Source organism: Nicotiana tomentosiformis, chromosome 6 (genome assembly GCF_000390325.3).
Source record: "Nicotiana tomentosiformis chromosome 6, ASM39032v3, whole genome shotgun sequence".
NCBI lineage: Eukaryota > Viridiplantae > Streptophyta > Magnoliopsida > Solanales > Solanaceae > Nicotiana > Nicotiana tomentosiformis.
The window spans coordinates 2257111-2279882 of NC_090817.1; the positions used below are offsets into that span (position 1 = coordinate 2257111).

A 22772-nucleotide genomic window follows, 5' to 3' on the forward strand; every position below is an offset into this window, starting at 1 on the left:
GGGTCCGGGTGACCGGATCCGGATCACCTATAAAAAAACGACCTAAGGAATAATATTCACTGCATCGCTATGACCGTTAATCATTTTTTGGCATTTTAGAGGCATAAAACTAGAATTCCGTGTGATTCTCAGATTTTCGGTGTTATAGCCCACGCCTTCTGCATAGGCATGGGCGCCTGGACCCGGATCGCTTAAAATTTAGCTGGCCCATCAAAAATGATCTAAGAATAATAGCCACCGCCTCGCCATGACCGTTACTCGTTTTTGGCGTTTTAGGACCATAAAACTGGAATTAGCCCACACCTGTTGCATGGGCCCATGCGACCGTACCCAGATCGCCTAAAATTTTGTCGGCCATCAAAAACGACCTAAGGAACAATAATCACTGTCTCGCCATAATCGTTACTCGTTTTTTGACGTTTTAGGGCTATAAAACGGAATACCGCACGATTCATAAATTTTCGTGTGTTATAGCCCACAGCTTCTGCATGGGTCCGGGCGACCGGACCCAGATCGCCTAAAATTTTGTCAGCCAATCAAAAACGATCAAAGGAATAATAGTCACCACCTCACCATGATTGTTACGCATTTTTTGGCATTGAGGGCCATAAAATTGAAAGTCAGATTCCCAGATTTTCATGTGCATTAGCTCACGCCTCCTGCATGGGCCCGAGCGCCCGGACTAAGATCGCGTAAAATATTGTCGGTCAATCAAAATACCTAAGGAACAATAGTCACCGCCATGCCATGACCGTTACTCATTTTTTGGCGTTTTAAGGCCATAAAAACTAGAATTCCACTCGATTCCCAAATTTTTAGCCCATGCTTCCGGCGTGGGCCCGGGCGACCGGACCCAGATCGCCTTAATTTTTTTCGGCCAATCCAAAACGACCTAAGGAACAATAGTCATTGCCTCGCCGTGACCATTACTCATTTTTTGGTATTTTAGGTCCATAAAAACTAGAGTTCTGTTAGACTCCCAGATTTGCGTGTGTTATAGACCCGGGAGACCGGACCGAGATCGTTTAAAATGTTTCCGGCATATCAAAAATGACCTAAGGAACAATAGTCATCGCCTCGCCATGACCATTACTCGTTTTTGGCGTTTTAGGGCCATACAAAATAGAATTCTGTCAAATTCCCAGATTTTCGTGTGCTATAGCCCACTCCTCCTGCATAGGCCCGGGCGCCCCGACCCGAAACGCCTAAAATTTTGCCGGCCCATCAAAAGCGACCTAAGTTACAATAGTCACTGCTTCGCCTTGACTGTTACTCGTTGTTTTGCGTTTTAGGGCCATAAAATTAAAAGTTTGCCCGATTTCCAAAATTTTCATGTGTCACATACAACCCACGCCTCCTACACGAGCCTGGGCGATCTCAATCGGATCGCCTAAAATTTTGTTGGACCGTCAAAAATGATGTATTGAACTATGGTCATTGCTTTGCCATGATCGTTCCTCATTTTTTGGCGTTTTAGAACCATAAAATAGGAATTCAATATGATTCCCGAATTTTCATGTGCTATAGTCCTTGCCATATTTATGAATTTGGGCGATCGACCCCGAATCTCCTAAAATTGTTCGGCCCATAAAAAATGATTTAATGAACAATAGTCATAGCTTAGCCATGATTGTTCCTTATTTATTGGCGTTTTAAGGCCATAAAACAGGAATTCAAGACGATTCCCAAATTTTCATATGCTATAGTCAACCCCATCGGAGAAATTCCAGCGACTGACACTGAATCTCCTAAAAATTTTGCGGACCCATAAAAACGACCTAATGAACAATAGTCATCACTTCACCATGACCGTTCATCGTTTTTTAGCGTTTTAGGGCCATAAAACAGAAATTCCGGACGATTCCTAAATTTTCGTGTGCTGTAGTCAACACCATCTACATGAATTTGGAAAACCAACTCTGAATCTCCTAAAATTTTATGGGCCCATAAGAAACGATCTAATAAACAATAGTCATCATTTCGTCATTGATCATTCTTCGTTTTTTGGAGTTTTAGAGCCATAAAATATTAACTGAGGACGATTCCCAGATTTTCATATGTTATAATAATAGTCCACACCATCTGCATAAATTTGGGTGATCGGTCCCTCCTAAGTTTACAATTTTCAAGCCAATTTGGAGTCATCAAAAGAATTCTACAAAATCAACATGTACTAACACGCCAAAAAAAAAAGTGGATATAATCACAAATTCGTGTTGCATAACCTCGAAATGCCATAAAATGAACTCAAAATGCAAAAAAGCGACATTAATCATGACAAAACGATGAGTATTGGTCACTAGGCCGTTTCCTTTGGACCTACGAAATTTAAGGCCAATCAGAGTTCATCAAAAAAATTCTACAAAATCAGCATGTATACTAATACACATGAAAAAATGGATATAAGCACAAATTCGTATTGTATAACCTCGCAACGCCATAAAATATACTCGAAAGACATGGCGAAGCAGTGAGTATTGGTCACTAGGCCGTTTTCTATGGACCTACAAAAATTCGAGCCAATCAGAGTTCTTCGAAAAAATTCTACAAAATCCGCATGTACTAAATACACACGAAAAAGTATACTCGAAAGACATGGCGAAGCAGTGAGTATTGGTCACTAGGCCGTTTTCTATGGACCTACGAAAATTCGGGCCAATCAGAGTTCTTCAAAAAAATTCTACAAAATCCACATGTACTAAATACACACGAAAAAGTAGATAAAATCAAAAATTCGTATTGCATGACCTCAAAACGTCAGAAAATGAACTCGAAAGTCATGACGAAACAATGAGTATTGATCACTAGGCCGTTACCTATGGACCTATGAAATTTCAAGCCAATCAGAGTCCGTCAAAAAAATTCTACAAAATCAATATCTTCTCTTTACTGGACGGACTCGGGACTAATTTTGGTTGTTTAGTTCTGTCGTCTGATATTTCTCTCTGAAAACAGAACAAAAATATTTCTAAGAAAAAAAATGAGAAAAAAAACTTTATATTAAATTACTCTAAAATTTACAAGAAACTTACATTATTGATACAACCAGTCACTGAAGGCAACTAGTCAAATGACAACAATACATTTGATATTTCTAAAAGAGACAGGAAATGTATTAACTAACAATAAATAGCTCAGTGGAAATCACTGTAACATATGTGTATATGTAAATCCAAGCTGAACTAAATACACACGAAAAAGTATACTCGAAAGACATGGCGAAGCAGTGAGTATTGGTCACTAGGCCATTTTCTATGGACCTACGAAAATTCGGGCCAATCAGAGTTCTTCAAAAAAATTCTACAAAATCCACATGTACTAAATACACACGAAAAAGTAGATAAAATCAAAAATTCGTATTGCATGACCTCAAAACGTCAGAAAATGAACTCGAAAGTCATGACGAAACAATGAGTATTGATCACTAGGCCGTTACCTATGGACCTATGAAATTTCAAGCCAATCAGAGTCCGTCAAAAAAATTCTACAAAATCAATATCTTCTCTTTACTGGACGGACTCGGGACTAATTTTGGTTGTTTAGTTCTGTCGTCTGATATTTCTCTCTGAAAACAGAACAAAAATATTTCTAAGAAAAAAAATGAAAAAAAAAACTTTATATTAAATTACTCTAAAATTTACAAGAAACTTACATTATTGATACAACCAGTCACTGAAGGCAACTAGTCAAATGACAACAATACATTTGATATTTCTAAAAGAGACAGGAAATGTATTAACTAACAATAAATAGCTCAGTGGAAATCACTGTAACATATGTGTATATGTAAATCCAAGCTGAACTTCACTGTTGCATTCAATCTATTTTTGACAAAATCCAAGCATAACTTAGGTTACCACCATACCAAAAGCAAGTAAAAAGATTAAAACAATATTCCATTTAAATGTTAATTGCAACAGCAAAACAACAATGTTATGCAATTAAATGTTAATTGCATAAAACTTTATTAGCCAATGGAGGCTATGCTCCAAAACATCAGTTTCTTAGTCAAACAGCTATATGTACAGTAACAACAAACAACAACCCAGTAAAATCTCACTAATGGGGTCTGGGGAGGGTAGTGTGTACGCAGACCTTACCCCTACCCCGAAGGAGTAGAGAGGCTGAATATGTACAGTAAGAATAAAAGAATCTTAAAATATAATGGTTGAAAAATAGGGGAGATGAAAATGAAGAAGACGCTCGTCTTGGATTAATAGCTTTGCGCTGATCTATGAACGAGCCTTGTTAATGATCTCTCATGTATTAATAAAAAATATTATTATTTATAATATTAGCTATTGATTAACTTAAAATGCTTTCTTTTGTTTTCTTGTTTCCATTAAACTGGACTTTCTCCCAATTTGTCTCTGTTCTCTTATTTTTCCTTGCCAAGAATCATCAGCTTTTATAGTAATGTCCTCTGTAATCAAGGTTTGTTGATAGTACCTAAATCCCACATATAACATGAACACTGCACAAATAAATTGTAAATTTCTCAGTATATATAATAAGGTTTTTCATTGTTTTACCAAAACATCATTCACTTAAATATATTTTAATTTGATTTTTTTTTCTCTTGTGTAAAAATTAGAATGTATATTTGTTACCTGCCCATATTCTGGCAATGATTGAAGAGAAATTCCATACTAATGTGAAGATTGCAAATCCAACTGCTTTTTTGTGACTACATGATTCCCAAGCATCTCTAACGCATCGTGTAAAAAATGTACCTTCATATAAAATTTTGCATCACCAATGAGTTTCAAAACGAGGGATTTAAGTTATATGCACCGACAATATAAAAAGTATCAGTACAGTTTATTAACTATACTTGTTGTGACATGTCTCTAACCATGTTTTGTAAGTTAACAATCTATACTTGTTACAGACCTTTAACTGACCTAATGATATGCATCAACTTCACAAATTAATAACATAAGTAGTACTTTCAAATCAATGCTGCAATTCTCAAAATATTTCATTAAATATAATATACTGGATGTGTAAAACATTTCACAGCAATTTGGTTAAAAAGAGATGGTAACTATTTTAAATATTTAAATATTTCTTAATCTTCATAATACATGGAATGTTTAAGAAGTTGAAACAAATGAAGGGAAAGAAAATAAAAATAAAAATAAAAGAAAGAGAGATTAAATCGATTTTACCATAAGAGGCTAACTGTGTGGAATAAGAAGAGCAAATTTTTGGTATGACCATAACTCCAAAAAAGCCTGCAAAACAGGAAATAAACAATAGTGAGCAAGCTATGGTTAGAGAAAATTGGAAAAAAGGAAAAATAAAATTGTGGTAGTTTCAATTACAGAAAAGAATCCTTTTTTTCCATTTTGGCATTTTGTTGGAAGATTGATAAGGAGCTATAATTTAAAAGGCTTCGATCAGATTACTCAATAAATTTGATTGGTAATTAATTTGATCTCAAAGTACTTAAATAAAACAAAATGGGAAAAATCAGTACGGCCGGCGAATAATAGGTACCCACACCCGGACAGAGTTAGTGAGCCATGTACCAGGCAATCATTTCGCGCATTTCAGGGGGCACTTGAGTCAGTCGCCAGCACCCGACAGCGCCTTGACCCCTGCCCAATTTTTTGGCCAATTCCCCCTTTGTACTACCAAAAAAATGAGATTTTGGCCTATTCTAGGAAGAATTACTAAGAGGAAGCTAAAACTTCAAAGTTGCATTTCCTTTCTGGTAACTTTCTTTTCTCTACTGAAAAAAACAAGTAAAAAGGATCAAACTCACATGTGTACAATTCAAAATTGAGCAACTTTGTCGTGCATCAAACTTTTGGTTTAATATCAATCTCGCCGTTAGGAATAAGTCTTATTTTTTTACCCTTAATAGAGCTCCAACATAAGGATAATCAAAAGTTGAGGGGTAGTTTTTGACTTTTTCGTGAAGAATTTGGACACGTAGAATCCATCCATTTCGCGTTAGATTTCCGTTAATAGCAACGACAAATATAAGACAATTTGCTAACATAGGAGTCCCCGACCAAAAGTACAAAGGATGGCAAAATTGAGCAATTTCGAATAGTACAATGACAAACTCGGACATTTTCCCAAGAAAAAAAATCAAAAAAGTCATACTTCTTTGACTGAAATAAACATTCAAAAGAAGTCATTTTTAAGTAATGCAGATGCAACACTTACAGAAAAACTTACCTAATTTTGACAGTTTCCAAATGGTTATGAAGCTGCCATACCGAGCCACAAGAAACAGCAGAACTGCCATCTACCAGAGGCAAAAATTTGTCAAATTCCCACAACTTTCACAAGATTGGTAAATATTTGAATTCAGATCTAAAAAACTATAAGAAGATAATGAAATCCAATGGAAATGTTTGAACTCTTTCTTTACCTTCATTGTAGTTGCAGGATCACCGGAAAAAAGGGCTCTGATTTTCAAAAGAAACTCATTTATGAAAGGAAGTATCAACTTCAGTGCCCACACTGCTTCTTCTTCCCCTACTACATACTCACTTGATTCACCAATATCATTTGCTCTCCTATTTACCCAACAAAAGATAAAATAAAACCAAATAAAATGTTAGACAACGCATTATTGGATAATCTCAAGATATGGTACGACGAGTTTAAGTTGTGTGTTAGAGTATAACTTTATATACCATCAGGTTGAGCTAACGTATAGACGATTAAATTGCACGGATAATATAAAAACTATTTATATTGCCAGTATATATTAAATTCCTTTTACAATGTATTACCTGAGAATGAGGGATCTAAAGAGAAAGATTGCAGCAAGATAGACCAGACCCAAGTAGGAAAGCACAGCAATGAAGCTGTAAAAAAGCCATAATTAATTAATACTTTACTTAACAGATCTGATAAAGGAATAAAGATTTGTTATTTTTGAAGGAACTAATTACCTGATATTGAGATCTTGAGTATATGAAGATGAAATAATAGCAAAGGTTCCAATTCCAAAGATTAATGTGGATTTTGATACATTTCTCCACATCACTAAGTCAACTGCAGAAATGTTTTAAGAGGAAATCAGAGCCAATAGTCGCAGGGTAAATATTTGGATAAAAACTTACCACGCATCCGGTATTTACACCGATAAATGCATGACATGTGCTTTGCAACAAACTGTTAAAGTGAGACACATATTACTTATTATAACCATAGTAGTTTGATCCTTACCCGTACCAACTCGATATTTTAACCAAACTAAACAATTTAACCTAAGCAAGTAAGAGGCATGTCACTTAACGGAGAAATGTGTTTATAAAAGACAAGTGTTTTGATATAGATAAATGTTTACCATAAATACAGTATCACATTGAGTTTCTAAAGAACATATTAAGAGATTGAACTTACCAAAGCTTTGTAATTTGCCATTTTGTCTAGGATTTACATCTGAAACTGGAACTGAAAAGGCAACAAAATTGAAAATGAATTCAGAACTAAACTTTAAACAAAGAAAGCATAAAAAGGAAATGCAGTTACCTGATTTGGTTCTTGTTTGGCTTAGATGAATTTTGGCATGGGTTGAAGTAGGAGGGGGCTGTTTCTTGTTAACTGAAGAAATTGACATTTGTTTTTTATTACTATACTGAAGTTTCTTATCTTCAATCACAATCTTTTTAGGCTTCTGTACTTGTACTTTAATTTCTTTAACATCAACACTTTTCTTTTCCATTTCCTCATCAATTTCTTCCTCTAATACCTCATCCCATTCTTCTTCTTCTTCTTCTTCCTCTTCATTTTCAAGATTTTTATCTACTTTAGTTGCAAATTTAGCCTCAGAAGTTATCTCCTTCGACCTTAACTTCGGAACCTGTCTGTCCAAAATAGCCGACGAAACCTCCTCACCATAACTCAAGTTCACCACATTGCTTGTGATGAATTTCTCTTCACAATTTTCCTCAGATTTTGTCTTCTTAATCCCACTTGGTTTGTTCTCGTTTTCCTTAATTGATCCTTCAATATTCTTACTCGACTCCTCAAGATTGGATTTTTTCAAGATTTTAAAATCAAGATTCTTGCTTTCCTCATCAAGTTCCTTACTTGATACTACTTTTGCTTTCCCATTAAGAGACTCAGATTTTTTCTTGCTCTGACTTGGGATCTTGCTCAAATCTTGACACTTTTCATCCAATTTTTTACTCAAATCTTGACACTTTTCATCCAATATTTTGCTCAAATCAGGTCTTTTACTAGCAATCTGAATTGGGTTTCCTTCAAAGTTTTCAGCTTTCCAAGTTTTTCTCTTCCCACTCATAACCCCAACAACACCAAGATTGCATTTTTTTGGCCCTATTTCCAACTTTTTATCCACTTGATTAAAAAAGATGCAATTTTTATCATCATTTTCATCTGGGGTTTCTTCAGAACTATTACTAATAAGTACTTTAATTCCACCTTTTACTTCATCAAGTTTCATTCTGTTTTCCCAAACAGAACCTGATGCCACAACACTACCATTATTTCTTGATGATGTGCTCTTCCTTCTATTGTCTACTTCCATATTTCCTCCTTTTTTTCAACTTTTTTGTATGCTCAGTCTAATGATTCAAGATTGTAATAATGAGTATTTTTGGTTGTGGGGTTTACTGTTTATTGAAGGAGTAATGGGATTATAGGCTTTTAGATGAAGAAATTGTGTTTGGTGGAATAGGAAAGTTGTGAAAACAATGGAATCCTAACATAGAGGGAGAAGGGACTTTATTTTGCTCCTTTTTCCCTGTTTCTAAAATGATAGTCTTTTAATTTTGTTTCGTTTATTTTATGTAATATGTCTGTTTCTTTTTTGATTTTTCTTTTATTCTTTTAGCACTTCCTCTGAACCTCTGAATGAGTGAGAAAAAGTGAAAATGGTTAAATTGTGGTGATAAATGTATCTCGAAATATATAAATTCATAAAATATTTATAAAAAGATCAAAAAATTTAAAATGTTATCTTTCTTAAAGCCGTTGAAGTGATTTATAAACGTTCTTTTTTTTTTAGAGTTCAAATACATCCCAAGAAAATCATCAGCATCCTTTGTTCGAAAAATATGTTGTTTAAGTCCTCGAATCACAGTAAAACATTCAGTCAACAGCAGAATTGTATTAATAAATATTCATCTATATAATTATTTTCTTTTTTAAAAAAAGTGATAAATATGGAGAGAGATGATATTTTGGTTTTCAAAATGATTTGGTAGAAAAATAAATTCGGAAAGAATAGGTACACACTGTGGATTATGGCCTTCATGTCTTAAATACAAGTATTAAAGAAATGTTTATTGGTAATGGTGTGCATGATTGAATTAACTTTGAATAAAAATGAGAGAGAACATATTATCCTTTTTTTTGTTTTATTTTTCTTTTCTATTCGTCTTGCGAAAACAATTTTTTTGTTTTTTTAAAGATAAAAATAAGACTACATATACACTGCCCTATTCGAATCGCATTCAAATTTTACTGAATTAAATTTATTGTTGTTAATATTATATTCTCCTTTCTTTTCCTTCCCCAACCCCACCCCACACCCCAGCCCACCCAATCTTAAAATAGGCTGTTTACATGAAACATTCACATGTTGGTGCAAAAGGACGAAGTAGCTAGAGAATCCTATTTTATTGTCATATATATGCCGACCTATCTGACGATATTGTCTACGTCCCTTAGAACAAAGTGAGTAAAATCTATATATATGCCAAATATATTTTTCGAAAAAGGGTCAAAAATATCTTTGAATTATTTGAAATAGTTTAAAAATATTTTTCGTTTATTTTTTGTACCAAAAACATCTCTATCGTCTATGTTTTAGATCATAAATATCCTTAAACCGTTAGTCTTGACATTGAATGTGACATGACAGTCCATATGGGTTAGATCTGCTTACATGTTGATCCACCTAAGTAATCTAGCATGACAAAATTATTTTTTCGGAAAAAATATTTTTTCGTAAATTTTTATTAAAATACAAAATCAACACTTATTCCCAAAAAAATAAAAAAAAATCGAAAAATTATTTATTTCGAATTTTTTTTATTAAAATATAAAATCAACACTTATTCCAAAAAAAATAAAAAATTTCGAAAAATATTTCGATTTTTGTGGAGATCACATATACTATGAGGGCTTTATTAACTTTACTATAATATAGGACAGTTCGGTGTGCGATGCATTTTGCATTCACTCAAAGAAGCACTGTATTCTCAGAGCTATGACGTAGACAGTCTATCCTAAATATAAGTATTGCCGACTATTTTCACGGTTCGAACTCGTGACATACAAGTCACACAGAAATAATTTTTCTATTACTTCAAGGCTCCCCTTCCTATTAGCTCTATTATGTGTGTATATAATTTGAGTCAGGCACAGACGTATTTAAAAATTCTGATAAGAAATATTTTCCTCGTAAAAAGACTTATGGTAGAATTATTTTTTTTTCCTTCCTTCTACCGACATGTGAATCCAACTATCTAAATTTAGTCACAGGAATGAGGAAGCTGCTCTTGGATTTCGACAAAAGATGTCTTCTTTCCTTCCACCGACACTTGCTATTTACATTTATAAATCTCCTCCTATATAATATTTGTTTTTGCAATATTAACTTTGTTTTTGCAAAAAAAGATATTATTCTATACTAATGTAGTACTTCTAGTCGTTTGGACGTCAAAGTGCGTGCTTGCGTAACACTTAACCCAACCCCTTTCACTTATTTTTATAGTTCTTTTACTTCACAACTTTTTTCTCCAAACCCCACGCACCAACCTCTCTTTACTTTCTGTCCATAATATATGTCTATAAGATTTTAAAATAGTATCTTTCTTTTTTAAAAGGACAAAGGTCCAAATATGTCCTTATACTATACGAAATTGAGTACATTTATCATTCGTTAATATTTTAGTTTAAATATGTCTTTACCGTCACATAGTTGGTTCATATATGCCCTTAGAGTTACACCGTTGGCCCATATATACCATTTTCGAAACGGAATTCACCCAAACTAATTAGCTCTTTCTTTAATTGTATTAAAGTTTATTACAAATACTATTTCCTTTTTATTAGTACTTTTTTTCTTTATCTTTCATCTTTTTTCTTTTCTTCTCTTTTTTTTTTCTTTCTCCCTTATCCGATTTCCTCCATTACTGATGTCTTCTCCATTTTCATCACCAATTTCACTTGACAAAACTCATAAATTTCAATTACTAAGAAAATTCTCTCATAAGGTAATCAAGTTCCAATTTCACTAGCCCTCTAAATAAATGAAATTAAATTATTTCAAAAATTATGGTTTAAACTTTAAAATAATAAAAACATCTCAACATTTAACAATAATCAAAAGACCAAAATATTTAAATTATTTCCAGAAAGATAATTTAATGATTAAAAGCCTAGAGTTCAAGTTGTAGTATTATAAATTTGAGTTGTTAGTCTTTTTTCAGCCGGATATTTTCTATTTTTTTTATTTACTATGTAAATTAAGGGTGTACATGGAACGAGTTGGTTCGATTTTTTATCAAAATTAAACCAAACTAATTATATCGGTTTGAATTGTTCGGTTTTGTTGGATTTTCGGATTTTTTGTTACATAAATATTATTCCAATTATACTTTGTTAAATTTTTTAGAACTAAATACATGTTCAGTAAAAATTTAAAAACATATGATCTATAAAAAAAAAATTATGGGAGAATTTTCTTAGTAATTGGAATTTATGAGTTTTGTCAAGTGAAATTGGTGATGAAAATGGAGAAGACATCAGTATTGGAGAAAATTGGATAAGGGAGAAAGAAAAAGAAAAAAAGAAAAGAAAAGAAAAAAGATGAAAGAAAAAAGAAAGATAAAGAAAAAAAGTACTAATAAAAAGCAAATTGTGTTTGTAATACACTTTAATACAATTAAAGAAAGAACTAATTAGTTTGAGTGAATTCCGTTTCGAAAAGGGTATATATGGGCTAACTGTGTAACTGTAAGAGCATATATGGACCAACTATGTGACGGTAATGGCATATTTGAGCTAAAGTATTAGCGAATGACAAATATATTCAATTTCGTATAATATAATAGCATATTTGAACATTTATCATTTTAAAAATCAACTTTTACTTTTACTTTTGAAGCCCGCAAGGGTTGGTTAGGCGAGCTATTTTTCACGTGGAAAACCTGGGTGTGATTTGATTCATCAGTAGCTTTCTCGGTCAGAATTAGTTGTACCGGCTTAGTGTAATATGGTTTTATATCTCATGTATAATTTGTAGTTATTCAAATTTGACGATTTTAAAATTGTGGCACAATAGTACCGATAAAATATATTTTAGGGTCCATTAACCAGTAAACCGACCTGTGTTTACTATAACCTCGTGCTTTGCAAAAGCTTAAACTCTCGTGAAACGAACGTTAATTTCCCTAAGCATTATATACGTTTACCATGCCCATTAAAAGCATCAAGCTATCTTCTTGAAAAAGACACAAATAAATAAATAAATATAAGAGAGGTACATAAAATTTTCACTAACCAATAAAACTATATGACTTTTGAATTGAGAGGTACTATTACGAGTTCAATATATATATATATATGTACGAGTATTATTTTGTGAAATTTTAACTTGACTTTCAAATTATTCTTATCGGCTGTTAGATAAGTTGAGAATAACATTCAGAGATAGAGCTAGAATTTGGTTCGGGATTATATTCATTTTAAATTAGTGGGTTCTAAATTAAAAATTTATATATATTTATTAAAATTTTTGATACAAATATAAAATTTGAACAAAAATTAATGTGTTCGACTGTAACTGCAACCAACATTTTGGCTCCGCCCCCGATAATATTCACCATCTTTCCGGCTATGTATTGGTTGCTTGCTTATCTCATATCAAGGGTTCTTTACTAATATAATATCAAGAAAGCTGTAATCCCATTAATTTTCAAGCAGATAAAGAAGTTAAATAAATATAATAAGGAAAATAGTAGTTTTTGTCTCGAAAATATTTAGTTTATTCCCGTTTTGAAACCCATGATATTCAACTGCATGTATATGCATATTTGATCTATTGCTATAAAAGGAACATGACCTGAACTCCAAATTGTATTTACAAAAAAGCCATGGTGGCAAAAAAAATTAAATAAATAAATTGAATCGATAATGTGAAACACAAAATACAAAAAAGTACGAAACTAATTAGCCAACAACAATAATAACTACGTCTTAGTACCAAACAAGTTGGGGTATATAGGCATGTCCTTCAAAAACTACGTCTCAATAGCAAACAAGTTGGGATCGGTTATATCAGCATATACTCCAAATAAATTCTATACATCTAATTCCCCGGTGAATATTTACATTTGACACATCATGGAAGTAATCTCATCTGCTAGATATTCTGCATAAACATTGAAAACAATTATTCCAACAAAACAGTGTTAAAAAATGGTCATTCAAAACAAGAAAAAAGACTAGGAAGTTTGAAAGATTACCTGTTAGAGCACTGTACAGTACCATTGCCAACTTTTCCACAGAAAAATTGTCCACTTTCACCATGTAGAACTGACTTTTCACTCCCCCAGGGTCTTCAATCTAGGGGAAGATATACTACTATATAGAACAACTTCAAATGTAACCATCCCAAGTGGTGCCCCGATTCGGCCTGGCCAGTCGGGAAGAGATTCACATAGAGACTACTGCTATACATGAATCTCTTTCTATGTTAGCTAGCGGGGGCGGGCTTTCCTATGGCAGTCCCGTCCCATCTCATCTTGATTTGGCTATACTTGTATGTTCCACTTTGACAATTTTAAGAAAATGAACCTTGGGCCATACTTAACCTCAAAAGCTATCTTATAAGGTGATCATTGTCCAACACCATAGAAGGAGACAACATCCATTTCCTCAACAAATATGGGACAATCTAACAGAAACGTACATCATCTACCCGTTCACCATCAAGAACTGATTTCTCACTCCCCAGGATCTTCAATCTTCAGAAAGCTTTGCTATGATATGCGACTACTTGCAAGTTCCACTATAGTGCTGAAACAAGAGAAAAAGCTCAGGGAGCTTGCATCAGTCCATTTAAAGCTTTGCGATGTCCGCACATATCCGCAATGTATGTTTGCAGGAGCATATGGTGATTCATGTATGACTATATTTATTCTTTTTGATAACTGAGAAATCTGCTCTCCATTTCTGAAACTTGGTGGATAATGGGCCCGCCCTTATATCCTTCTCAGCTTAAATACCAGACTTGAATCCCCGTAAGGACTCAAACTCGTGATATACGCCTACCACACATCTCCCGGTTGGTGCTACCTCTACCGTTGAACCAAAACCCAGGGGCTGATATATGACTACATCAATTCGCACTATACACTGAATGCTCAAAGTATCAAGTTTGCTTACGTGTCCTCTGCTTCTCCCTAGCTTCCTTCTCTGCTTTCTTTCTCTCAAATTCCAGCTGCTTGCGATTTTCCTCTCGTGCTTGATTGAACATTCTTTGAAAGCTCATAAACGTTGCGACAACTATGGGGAAAAAGATATAATAGAGGTAAGCTGAAGATCATCTCATATGTAAGAAGACTTGTTTTACTAACCACAACTTAGAGGATATAAATATGCCCAAACAGCCATATGAAATTCTTAGCAGAAGTAGATAATTGCTTGAGTTCAACATTTATTACCTTGTTCAAATGGATAGCGAGCTGGATCTTCTCCAAAGTAAACAATCAATGAATCGACATTTCTGCCCTGTCATATGCAGAAGCAAGGGCACCAATTGAGGAATATTTCAATATGGTCGAATTACTATAAGACCATGAAAACCTGTGTCGTAAAAGGTCAGACATACCACATCCGAAAAAAGCTGAGCTAAGGACCTGACTTCGCCTTCAGCAGAGCCCAGAAACTCCTTCAGAGCCTGGCAAGTGGAAGTTACTCCAATTAATTATAATACCAATGTTCTGTAATTTCTTTTTTCATTAGTTACCCAACCATAACAAGTGCAGCTAACCAGAAAGATGAAATAAACTGGTAGATTACCTTACAGAAATTCTCAGACACAGGTCCATCGCTTCCTGACATGGAGAGTTCGTGTTTAACTTTCTCCATTCCTTTGCTAACAGCTTGCATTTCCTCTGCCAAATATTTCAGTTGTATCTGAACAAAACATGTTTTAATTCAGTAAGTTCCATCCATATCTCTAATAATTAACAATATCAACAGTCAGTTCAAGTAAAGGTACCTTCACTGCAGGTTCCAAGCTGGAAAGATCTTTTGAAAAATCAAGTAGCTCAGGCGATTTGTCAGCAAGTATCTGGCAGAAAAATTTCATAAAGCTTTTTGTAAAAGATTATCACCAGCCCAAGAAAAAGTTAGCTCAAATGCATTTTGCGAAGATAAACCTTAAGTTTTTTTCCTTTTTGTCTTGCGATAGGTAGATAAGATCTTAAAGAATCATACTGCACAGTGACCTTAGAGCAAACCTTAGTCGTCAAGATGGATTGTGCTTGCTCAAAACAAGTGTTAGAGGAAAAATGACATAAATATGATGAAAATTCTGAATGTATAACACACACACACCATGTATTTCAGGGGCCATTATATTGATGAATTTGGATGCAATATACTTTGAAATACAAGATACGGGAAGTCTAACTAAAAAAGTCTCCCAATGAAAAGAGAAAAGTAACTACGTGAAGGCAGATCGATGGCTGTTTTCATTTTATGATTCAACCTATGTGTTATAAAAAAAACGGTATCTAACCACTTAAAATGGATATCTTAGTATCACCGAAAGCCATGACTATCGAAAGGTTAGAATTTGATAAATGCTCTCTGATAAATAGTAATGGTTCATTTCAGCATACTTCAGAAAACGCCAGGTAGAAAGTTCGTAGACTGCATTATTCTGCCCTTATGAAGCTATTTACAAAATGCAGATCTTTACCTTGCAAAGATAATGCATGAGAGTCATCTTAGTGTTCGACGAACGTGTCTCAGTTAGCTTAAGGAGGCTATCCAACTTGAAACCAGCAGCAGACCCTATACCAGTAGCATCAAGACAAGCATGATATTAAAAGAGGAATAATAATTGCTCCAAGAATACACCAAATGGTTAATAACAGCATAAACCATGTCCGTGAAGCCAAAGATATTATGAAGAATTTTAAGACCAGAAATGCACATAGCAATGAGAATAGCTGAGACATCAATAATCGTTGGGCTTTTTTCAGTGGTGAATAGAATATAATACTATGAAAAAGAATGTTAACTAACCTCTTGCAGTTCCGTGGTTGAGAGCATTTCCCAAATACAGAATTGTCTGCAGAATCCCTTTCAATTTTGATGAACCTCTGATCTGATTAGGACATTAAAACGAACAGGGAATATCAAGAAAGCATTCGAGAGTAATAAAAGATTAATCAAGAAGGAAGAAATAAAACAGAAAAAAGGATATCTGCCTGATCAGCTGCTGAATTCACAATATTGAGATTATTCCTTAGGTCCGAAATCTGAAAATATTGAAAACGAAATATGCACCTTTAGCAAGACAAAACCTCACATTTCTAAAATCAGGCAGCAGACGCACTATCCTCTCACCTGGGATTGAAACTGAATCTTAAATGAGAAAACCCGTAGCTTGGACTCTACACGAGGGACTTGTATCAATTCTAACATAAACTGCTACAGAGAATAGTCATAGCAATTTTATGTCAAATATACAAGAAAGTCCAGAGAGAGAAACTGATATAGTAAACCAAGATAAGGTTAGTTCATAATGGGCTGACCTGTTCACATCTACCCAACATCTCCTTATCTCTTTTATAACCCTGTAACAGAAACATTGGATTAATAAGTTTGTCTACAATATTCTAATATGCATTGAGTAATATTTTATTAAATTTATTTTGTGGATACATTTATTACCTTGAGCACCTCCATTTCTTCCTTTGTTGGGCAAAATTTAATCAGGTTCTCAACCTGATCAATATCTAATGCTGAATCTTCCAATGCTAGCACAGAACTCTGCCGAAAATATCAAAATGGAATCAGCCAATGTTGGAGACATCATTCAATTTTCAATAGATTACATAGTTACGAATACTTTCATGGACCAATACTATTTTTGCTACTGGTACACAGAGGCGGACCTATGGCTTAGGTTGAGGGGTCACCGGACCCCGTAAACTTCGGCAGAAATCTTGTATATGTATATGTATATACCTTGAAAATGATTAATTTAAATCTCTTGGCACCCTTAATGCTAAAAGCCATTTAGGGGCACTGATTAAATAGAATATTGTGCCCCCGTCGCATTAAATTCCTGGGTCCGCCTCTGCTGGTACAGGTAGACATTGGAAAAGAAATGCCATGCGTTAGATAGGAAAACATAATAAGTTATCAAACCAATACAGTTAACTTGTACCACGTTCAAGTCAATAGTATGTTATCATTTAAATATGAAGACTGTAATAAAAGCTCGTATGGAAAATCCACTGTGTGGCCATGAACTCTCCAATAAAGTCAACTATCTGATAAGTACTTCTAGTTGTAAAGGCTAGTTCAGCATATTGAAGAACAAAGCACAAAGGATGGAAAGTTATCTAGGTTAATAGTCTAGGAAGTATGAGAGAAAAAGATATCATTACTAATATGGAGCACCAAAATGGAAACTTCCAGCTATCAAAGCAATGAAAAAGCAGGCTGCAAGTTGCTTGAGGCCTTAAAATGGTAAAAGAATTATCGTGATAACATCACCAACCTTTTTGCAGGCATGGAAAGGAAATAATGGTTACTCAAGCAAACATGGCATACGAACATGAACATATGATTCATCCAGCTTTATTCAGAGAATAAATACACCGACTAAGTTATGCCAAAAATGTAAGTCCAATATATGCAAATGAATTTTTCTTACCAGCATGTCGTGCAGCGGTATCTTCACCTTGGAAAGCATGATTTCACAATTATAAGCCCGTCTATGATCAATCTGCCATAAAAGTATTTAGATAAATAATCTCTCTTAAAACTTGGAAGTAGAACAGCCAGTAGATTCCAGCAGTATTATGCAAGTATCAGGTAAGAGGTATTTATGAAATGTTACAAATTTAGATAACAGATTCAGATAACAGAAAAGTCACCAGCTGCACTTTCTGAGGCTTCTGCCCAATTTTGGACCTTGAATTCCCATTCCTTCCTGCACCTGCTTGGTCTAAACTTTGAACTGAGAAGAAATATTCAAGTTCTGACATATTAATCACCGATGACCTATAAAACAGAAACACATCAAAGTAAATGAGATATTGTATTCTGAAAAAGGAGTTGACCACATGACTGCATTAACAATATGTCCAGAACATACTTGGAGGCATAGCTACATTTTTCAATTTCGGCCCAAAAGCTTCCTTGGACTGTTTTACTTATTTTTAACCAATGCAAAGGCTTCAGCTTCTTTGAATTGCTTCTTGAAGTCGCAGTACTAGACAAAAGCCGTCGGTAATTTTTATTAGGTGGAGGAGCAACAGGAGGGGGTGGAGATGGAGAAGCAGGCAGATTATTCCCTGCACTACCACTTGATGCTGCCCGTGTGTGACCAGAACTTGCTTCTACACCCACCTTAGGAAAAAGAACCGGAGGAGGAGGAGGAACAGGAGCAGTCTGTGGAAGATTGTTATTATCCTTGAGTGATGAATCCAGGGAAGGAGGAGGTGGCGGCGGTGGCAATGGCACTGCATATGAATTTGTAGGACTAGAATCCCATGCAGTAGGCAAAGGAGGTGTTGGAGGTGGAAAGGGTCCTCCAGTTAAAGAAGAATTCTCCTTCACAGGCTGCCCAGGAAGCGGTGGAGGTGGAGGAGGTAGCCTTCCACCTTTGGACGCTAATTTTTCCTTCAAAGGGGGGGTAGGTGGATGTGGAGGTTGAGGTGGTCCACTTATTGAAGAGCAATTCTCATTCAACACAGGGGTTGTATGTAAAGGAGGAGGAGGAGAAGGCGGTGGCGGTGGCGGTGGTGATGGCTCTCCAATGGAAGTTGAATTTTTTTTCAAAGGTGGTGTAAGAGGTGCTGGAGTTTGAGGAGGTCCACTAACAGAAGCAGAATTCTCCTCCAATACAGAGGTTGAATGTGGTAGAGGTGGTGGCGACGGCAACGGCCCACACTCTCTACCCAACTTTTCTTCTAGAGGTTTGACATTGGGTATGGAGGCTGATGGAGAAGAAAAACTTGGGATAAGCGGTTGGGGATAAGGAGAACTTTCGGACGGGCAAGTACGCAGAGAAGGTTCCATTTTGGAAATTTTGTCATTCTCACATGGACTTGAAAGCATCTCAAGAGGAAGCCGAAATGTGTCAGGTTGAGATACTGTAGTTCTATCATCTTTCAAATATACAGTATTAGGACTTTGGTTTCTGGGCGTAGTAGGCTGTGATGGAGAAGGTACAGTTCCAATGACTAACTTATCCTTGGGAGGAGTGAGTAGTGTTGGTGGCATTGGAGCAGGAGATAGAGGCTTTCCAGTGACAATATCTTGATCCTTTGCCGGTAAAGGTGGAGGAGGCGAAGTGAGAACATCCGTCATGAGTGGTCGGTTCTTGTTTTCAGGTAGAGAAGAAACTTTTTTCAGCTTACCACATTCTTGTCCATGAAATGAAGGATGTTCCACTGTTGTGACATCATGAGGTGACACTGTGATGATGTAGCAAAAGCATTAGATTCTACACTAATACAAATAGAAGAAAGCATTGGAAAAGATTTTGATGGCTGCAACTTTGATATTTTCAGCTCAGTTTTTTCTTTCAACAATTAGAAATTGAGCATTAGTTTCTATGCTAGAGTCAATAGGAGAAGATTCTGAAAAAGCGGTTGATGGTTGCAGGTCTGACATTTTCATCTCACCTTTGGTTTCAATAAGCTGAAGCTCAGCTTTTTGTTTGTTGCCATGGTATTCTTCGGACGACGGATCAGAGAATGACCCAACATGCTGCTCCAAATTAGACTGTCTCAAGCCCTTAGAAATATTTTCTAATGCTGCAGCTCTTTGCTTCTCTTGAGGCTTCTCTAAAGCAGCTTGATCAATGAGGAAGCTAGTGTCCGTATTCTCGGACAAAGATTCCAGTCTTTCCGGGATCAAATTTGACGCAGCTATTTGTTGGAGTGTATTGCCAACAGCATCACCCTTTTGATTCAGCGAATCTGCACTGTCCTCCACAGGATCTAGGGAAGCAACAGCATCCATCTCTGAAAAAAGAACCTTCATCCCGTGCATAGTCATAAATTATAATATGCTTCTTGATAGAGCGAACATAAAATAACAGAAAAGTGCATCTAAGGAGAACTATGATACCTCTGCTCTGAAGTCTTTTGGAAATTGATCCTTAGCATCCCACAATGTGTCAATTTGATCTCGGTTAAGTATCAGAATGTTTGACTTAATAAAAGATGTGTTAAACATCGTCCGAAACATCATCTTTTCCCGGTCATCATTCAAGCTAATACATTCCAAGACTACATCACCTTGTATATGGCAATTGATATCAATCTTAACTAATTCACATTCTACCTGCAACAACATGATAAATGCCTTGTCTGATCCACAGAACTTGACAAAGATACCATCTTTCTAAGATAGCAAAAATCCTGAACTTGCAAAGAATATTTGAGATTTCTGAAGGAAAAGAAATCTTACCTGCTTGTAGTGATGGACAACATTATTTTTCTTTGGTGTTGAGAACAAAATTTTCGAAGATCGATCAGCAACTATTAATGGATCCTGTCCATAAATACGAAGTATGGGCCGGCAACCACCCTCGCCATCAAAGTTAGGTGTTTTCCTAATAATGACGCAATCCAAAGTGAGTGCTCTATCCAATGGAGGCCATTGCGCGTTCATGTTCCTCCTTGCTACATACTGTAAATATCTTAGCTGAGAAGGAATTGGATTCAGTGGTTGCAACAAGTACAAAAGCTCGCGAGGAGCCTGCTTATAAATCATGTCTAAGGTCTTCTGTTCCCCAGTGAAATGTCGTCTAGATATTAGTAATGCAGCCAACATAAATGCCAAAACTGGCCAACCACCCCATTCACAATGCATTAGGAGCACATTTTGTTGCCCAAGGGAGAGCCAACTTTCACTAGATCTAAGAAAATGGTTTATCATCTCCATAGTGAGCAAAGGACATCCTTCATAGTGTCGAGGGTAGTCCATTATTGTCACGTCATGCTCAGATAGATCATTTGCAATCAGGCTTTGTGACTCGCCCTCCCGAAAATTGAAAGCCAAAATTGACACATCAGGGTAATGATCCTGAAGTTGGCTAATTATACCTGCTACATAGCCTTTGTAGTTTTTTTCTTCCCAAACATCAGTAGTGAAACACCTATCAAATACTGCAAATAACAACAGATGATATTATTAGCTAAACTATTATGCTGCAGGCAAATGTTATAAAATCATCTACTATTTCATTTCATGAAAGAGAGACGACATGACTCTGCAGTCAAGAGCTCCAGCCTTCCCACATAAGGCCAACTTCTAACAAAATAACAAACGTCTTGTGTGCCACTTACAACCTCTGTTGATGCAATTCTAATTGTGTTTAATCTCGTATTCAAGCATTTGCCTTAACATCCAAATTTCTACAACATTCATCTTGTAAGAATGCTAGACCTTACATCTCACTCCATATAGCATTGCTGGTCTCAACCTTCCACTAGGTTTATTCGCGAACTGTGCCGGACTAGTAAGGTCTATTAGGAAAAGAGGAGTAAGCTATATAAAATTTTATAACCTACTAAATTCCAAAACCTTGTTTTTTTCCCTAAAGAATGTTTTACCCACTTATACAAGTAAAAGGTCAATTTCGAAAGAGCTTTGGAAAATCCACCAATTTTCTTTCATATATTACATGTTCTTCCATGTGTCAGGTTTGAATTCTAGTAGAGGAGGATACCCGGTGGAATAGTGTGCACGCAAGCTAGCTGAAATACCACCGCACTTAAAAATAAAAATGTGAACTTGAACCAAATGAGTTCCCTCATATCCTACAATTTGAGCCCAAAAAAAAAAGGACCTAGAAGATGATCACTTCTACACTTTCCATTTCAACAACAGAATTAGACATTTAGAGTTAAAACATGAACAAATAAATCAAATTTAGCAATTATTGATCTAGGTCGATCTTAATAAGCAAACAGTTAATTGAGTTGTCTACAGAGTTAATTGAAAAAACCAAAGGGAAACGAACCGTAAACTCTGTCGCAGATCTCCAACAGTCCATCAGGTGGCTTCCGATAGAACAATTTCCGAAACAGTGCCATGTATTAATGGTTGCTGAAGCACTGAGCTTTTTAATTCTTTTCAATTAACAAAACTTTATGTTATATACTTTAATTTTAATGGTTTATATAATTTCTGTCAAGTTTTTCTGTGCATGTGAACAAAAAATTTGGTTAATTGACGAGGAGGAAAACGTTTTATTTTATTTTATAGTATGTTTTTCTTTGTACACAAGAAAAGAGAAGGAGAAGTTTACAGTACAAGCTGAGGGTCACCTACTGTTAACCACTTTTTAACTGTCGTAGACGAATTCACCACTTTGACAACGGGATGCACGAATTTTCATAGAGAAAGGGGTCAAATTTGGTTTTTTTTTTTAAAATTATTTGTAATACAAAAATTATTGGTCTGACTAATTTAATTTCGCAGATTTACTGATAAATAATTTATTGAATTGATTATGTAAATATTTTTAAGCCATGGATATCATTAAGGGCGGAAAGAATTCA

At 35.2% G+C, this 22772-nt stretch overlaps 2 protein-coding genes across 5 annotated transcripts; both read right to left on the reverse strand.

The window, feature by feature from the left end:
- Positions 1-2026: 2026 nt before the first annotated feature.
- On the reverse strand, positions 2027-8748 carry LOC104084783 (reticulon-like protein B21). Of its 3 annotated transcripts, none has more exons than XM_070177043.1 (9): positions 7501-8748; positions 7372-7422; positions 6918-7020; positions 6756-6830; positions 6389-6536; positions 6193-6262; positions 5172-5237; positions 4611-4733; positions 2027-3565 (listed from the first exon to the last, which is right to left on the reverse strand). In XM_070177043.1, exons 1-9 carry the CDS (start codon positions 8519-8521, stop codon positions 3540-3542), a joined length of 1683 nt encoding a protein of 560 aa, XP_070033144.1. In that variant the 5' UTR covers positions 8522-8748; the 3' UTR covers positions 2027-3539. The 3 variants fall into 3 exon arrangements, with proteins under 3 accessions (XP_070033144.1, XP_009587029.1, XP_009587027.1); XM_009588734.4 differs by lacking the exon at positions 2027-3565 and adding an exon at positions 3602-3821; XM_009588732.4 differs by lacking the exon at positions 2027-3565 and adding an exon at positions 3934-4474 and having other exon boundaries at positions 7501-8747.
- A 5254-nt stretch (positions 8749-14002) lies between these two features.
- On the reverse strand, positions 14003-22489 carry LOC104084784 (formin-like protein 18). 2 transcript variants are annotated; one of them, XM_009588736.4, is made up of 18 exons: positions 22232-22489; positions 20674-21374; positions 20332-20547; positions 19884-20238; positions 18350-19673; positions 18129-18255; positions 17906-17977; positions 16915-17013; positions 16776-16817; positions 16588-16668; positions 16449-16499; positions 16264-16345; positions 15935-16029; positions 15230-15301; positions 15028-15144; positions 14837-14905; positions 14670-14736; positions 14003-14511 (listed from the first exon to the last, which is right to left on the reverse strand). In XM_009588736.4, the coding sequence occupies exons 1-18, from the start codon at positions 22302-22304 to the stop codon at positions 14378-14380; spliced, it is 3777 nt and encodes a 1258-aa protein (XP_009587031.1). In that variant the 5' UTR covers positions 22305-22489; the 3' UTR covers positions 14003-14377. The 2 variants fall into 2 exon arrangements, with proteins under 2 accessions (XP_009587031.1, XP_009587030.1); XM_009588735.4 differs by having other exon boundaries at positions 14238-14511; positions 16588-16671.
- Between the last annotated feature and the right edge of the window lie 283 nt (positions 22490-22772).

What these genes read in the sequence shown, in the direction of transcription:
- LOC104084783 (XM_009588732.4), bottom strand. Translation starts at nt 8,521, where the DNA reads ATGGAAGTAGACAATAGAAGGAAGAGCACATCATCAAGAAATAATGGT. An exon ending in TTGGAAACTGTCAAAATTAG is followed by an intron (nt 5,238 to 6,192) that starts GTAAGTTTTTCT and finishes CCTGTTTTGCAG; the next exon opens with GCTTTTTTGGAGTTATGGTC. An exon ending in CACACAGTTAGCCTCTTATG is followed by an intron (nt 4,734 to 5,171) that starts GTAAAATCGATT and finishes TTTTATATGAAG; the next exon opens with GTACATTTTTTACACGATGC.
- LOC104084784 (XM_009588735.4), bottom strand. Translation starts at nt 22,304, where the DNA reads ATGGCACTGTTTCGGAAATTGTTCTATCGGAAGCCACCTGATGGACTG. An exon ending in GATCTGCGACAGAGTTTACG is followed by an intron (nt 21,375 to 22,231) that starts GTTCGTTTCCCT and finishes TGTTATTTGCAG; the next exon opens with TATTTGATAGGTGTTTCACT. An exon ending in TCGCTATCCATTTGAACAAG is followed by an intron (nt 14,512 to 14,669) that starts GTAATAAATGTT and finishes TTTTCCCCATAG; the next exon opens with TTGTCGCAACGTTTATGAGC.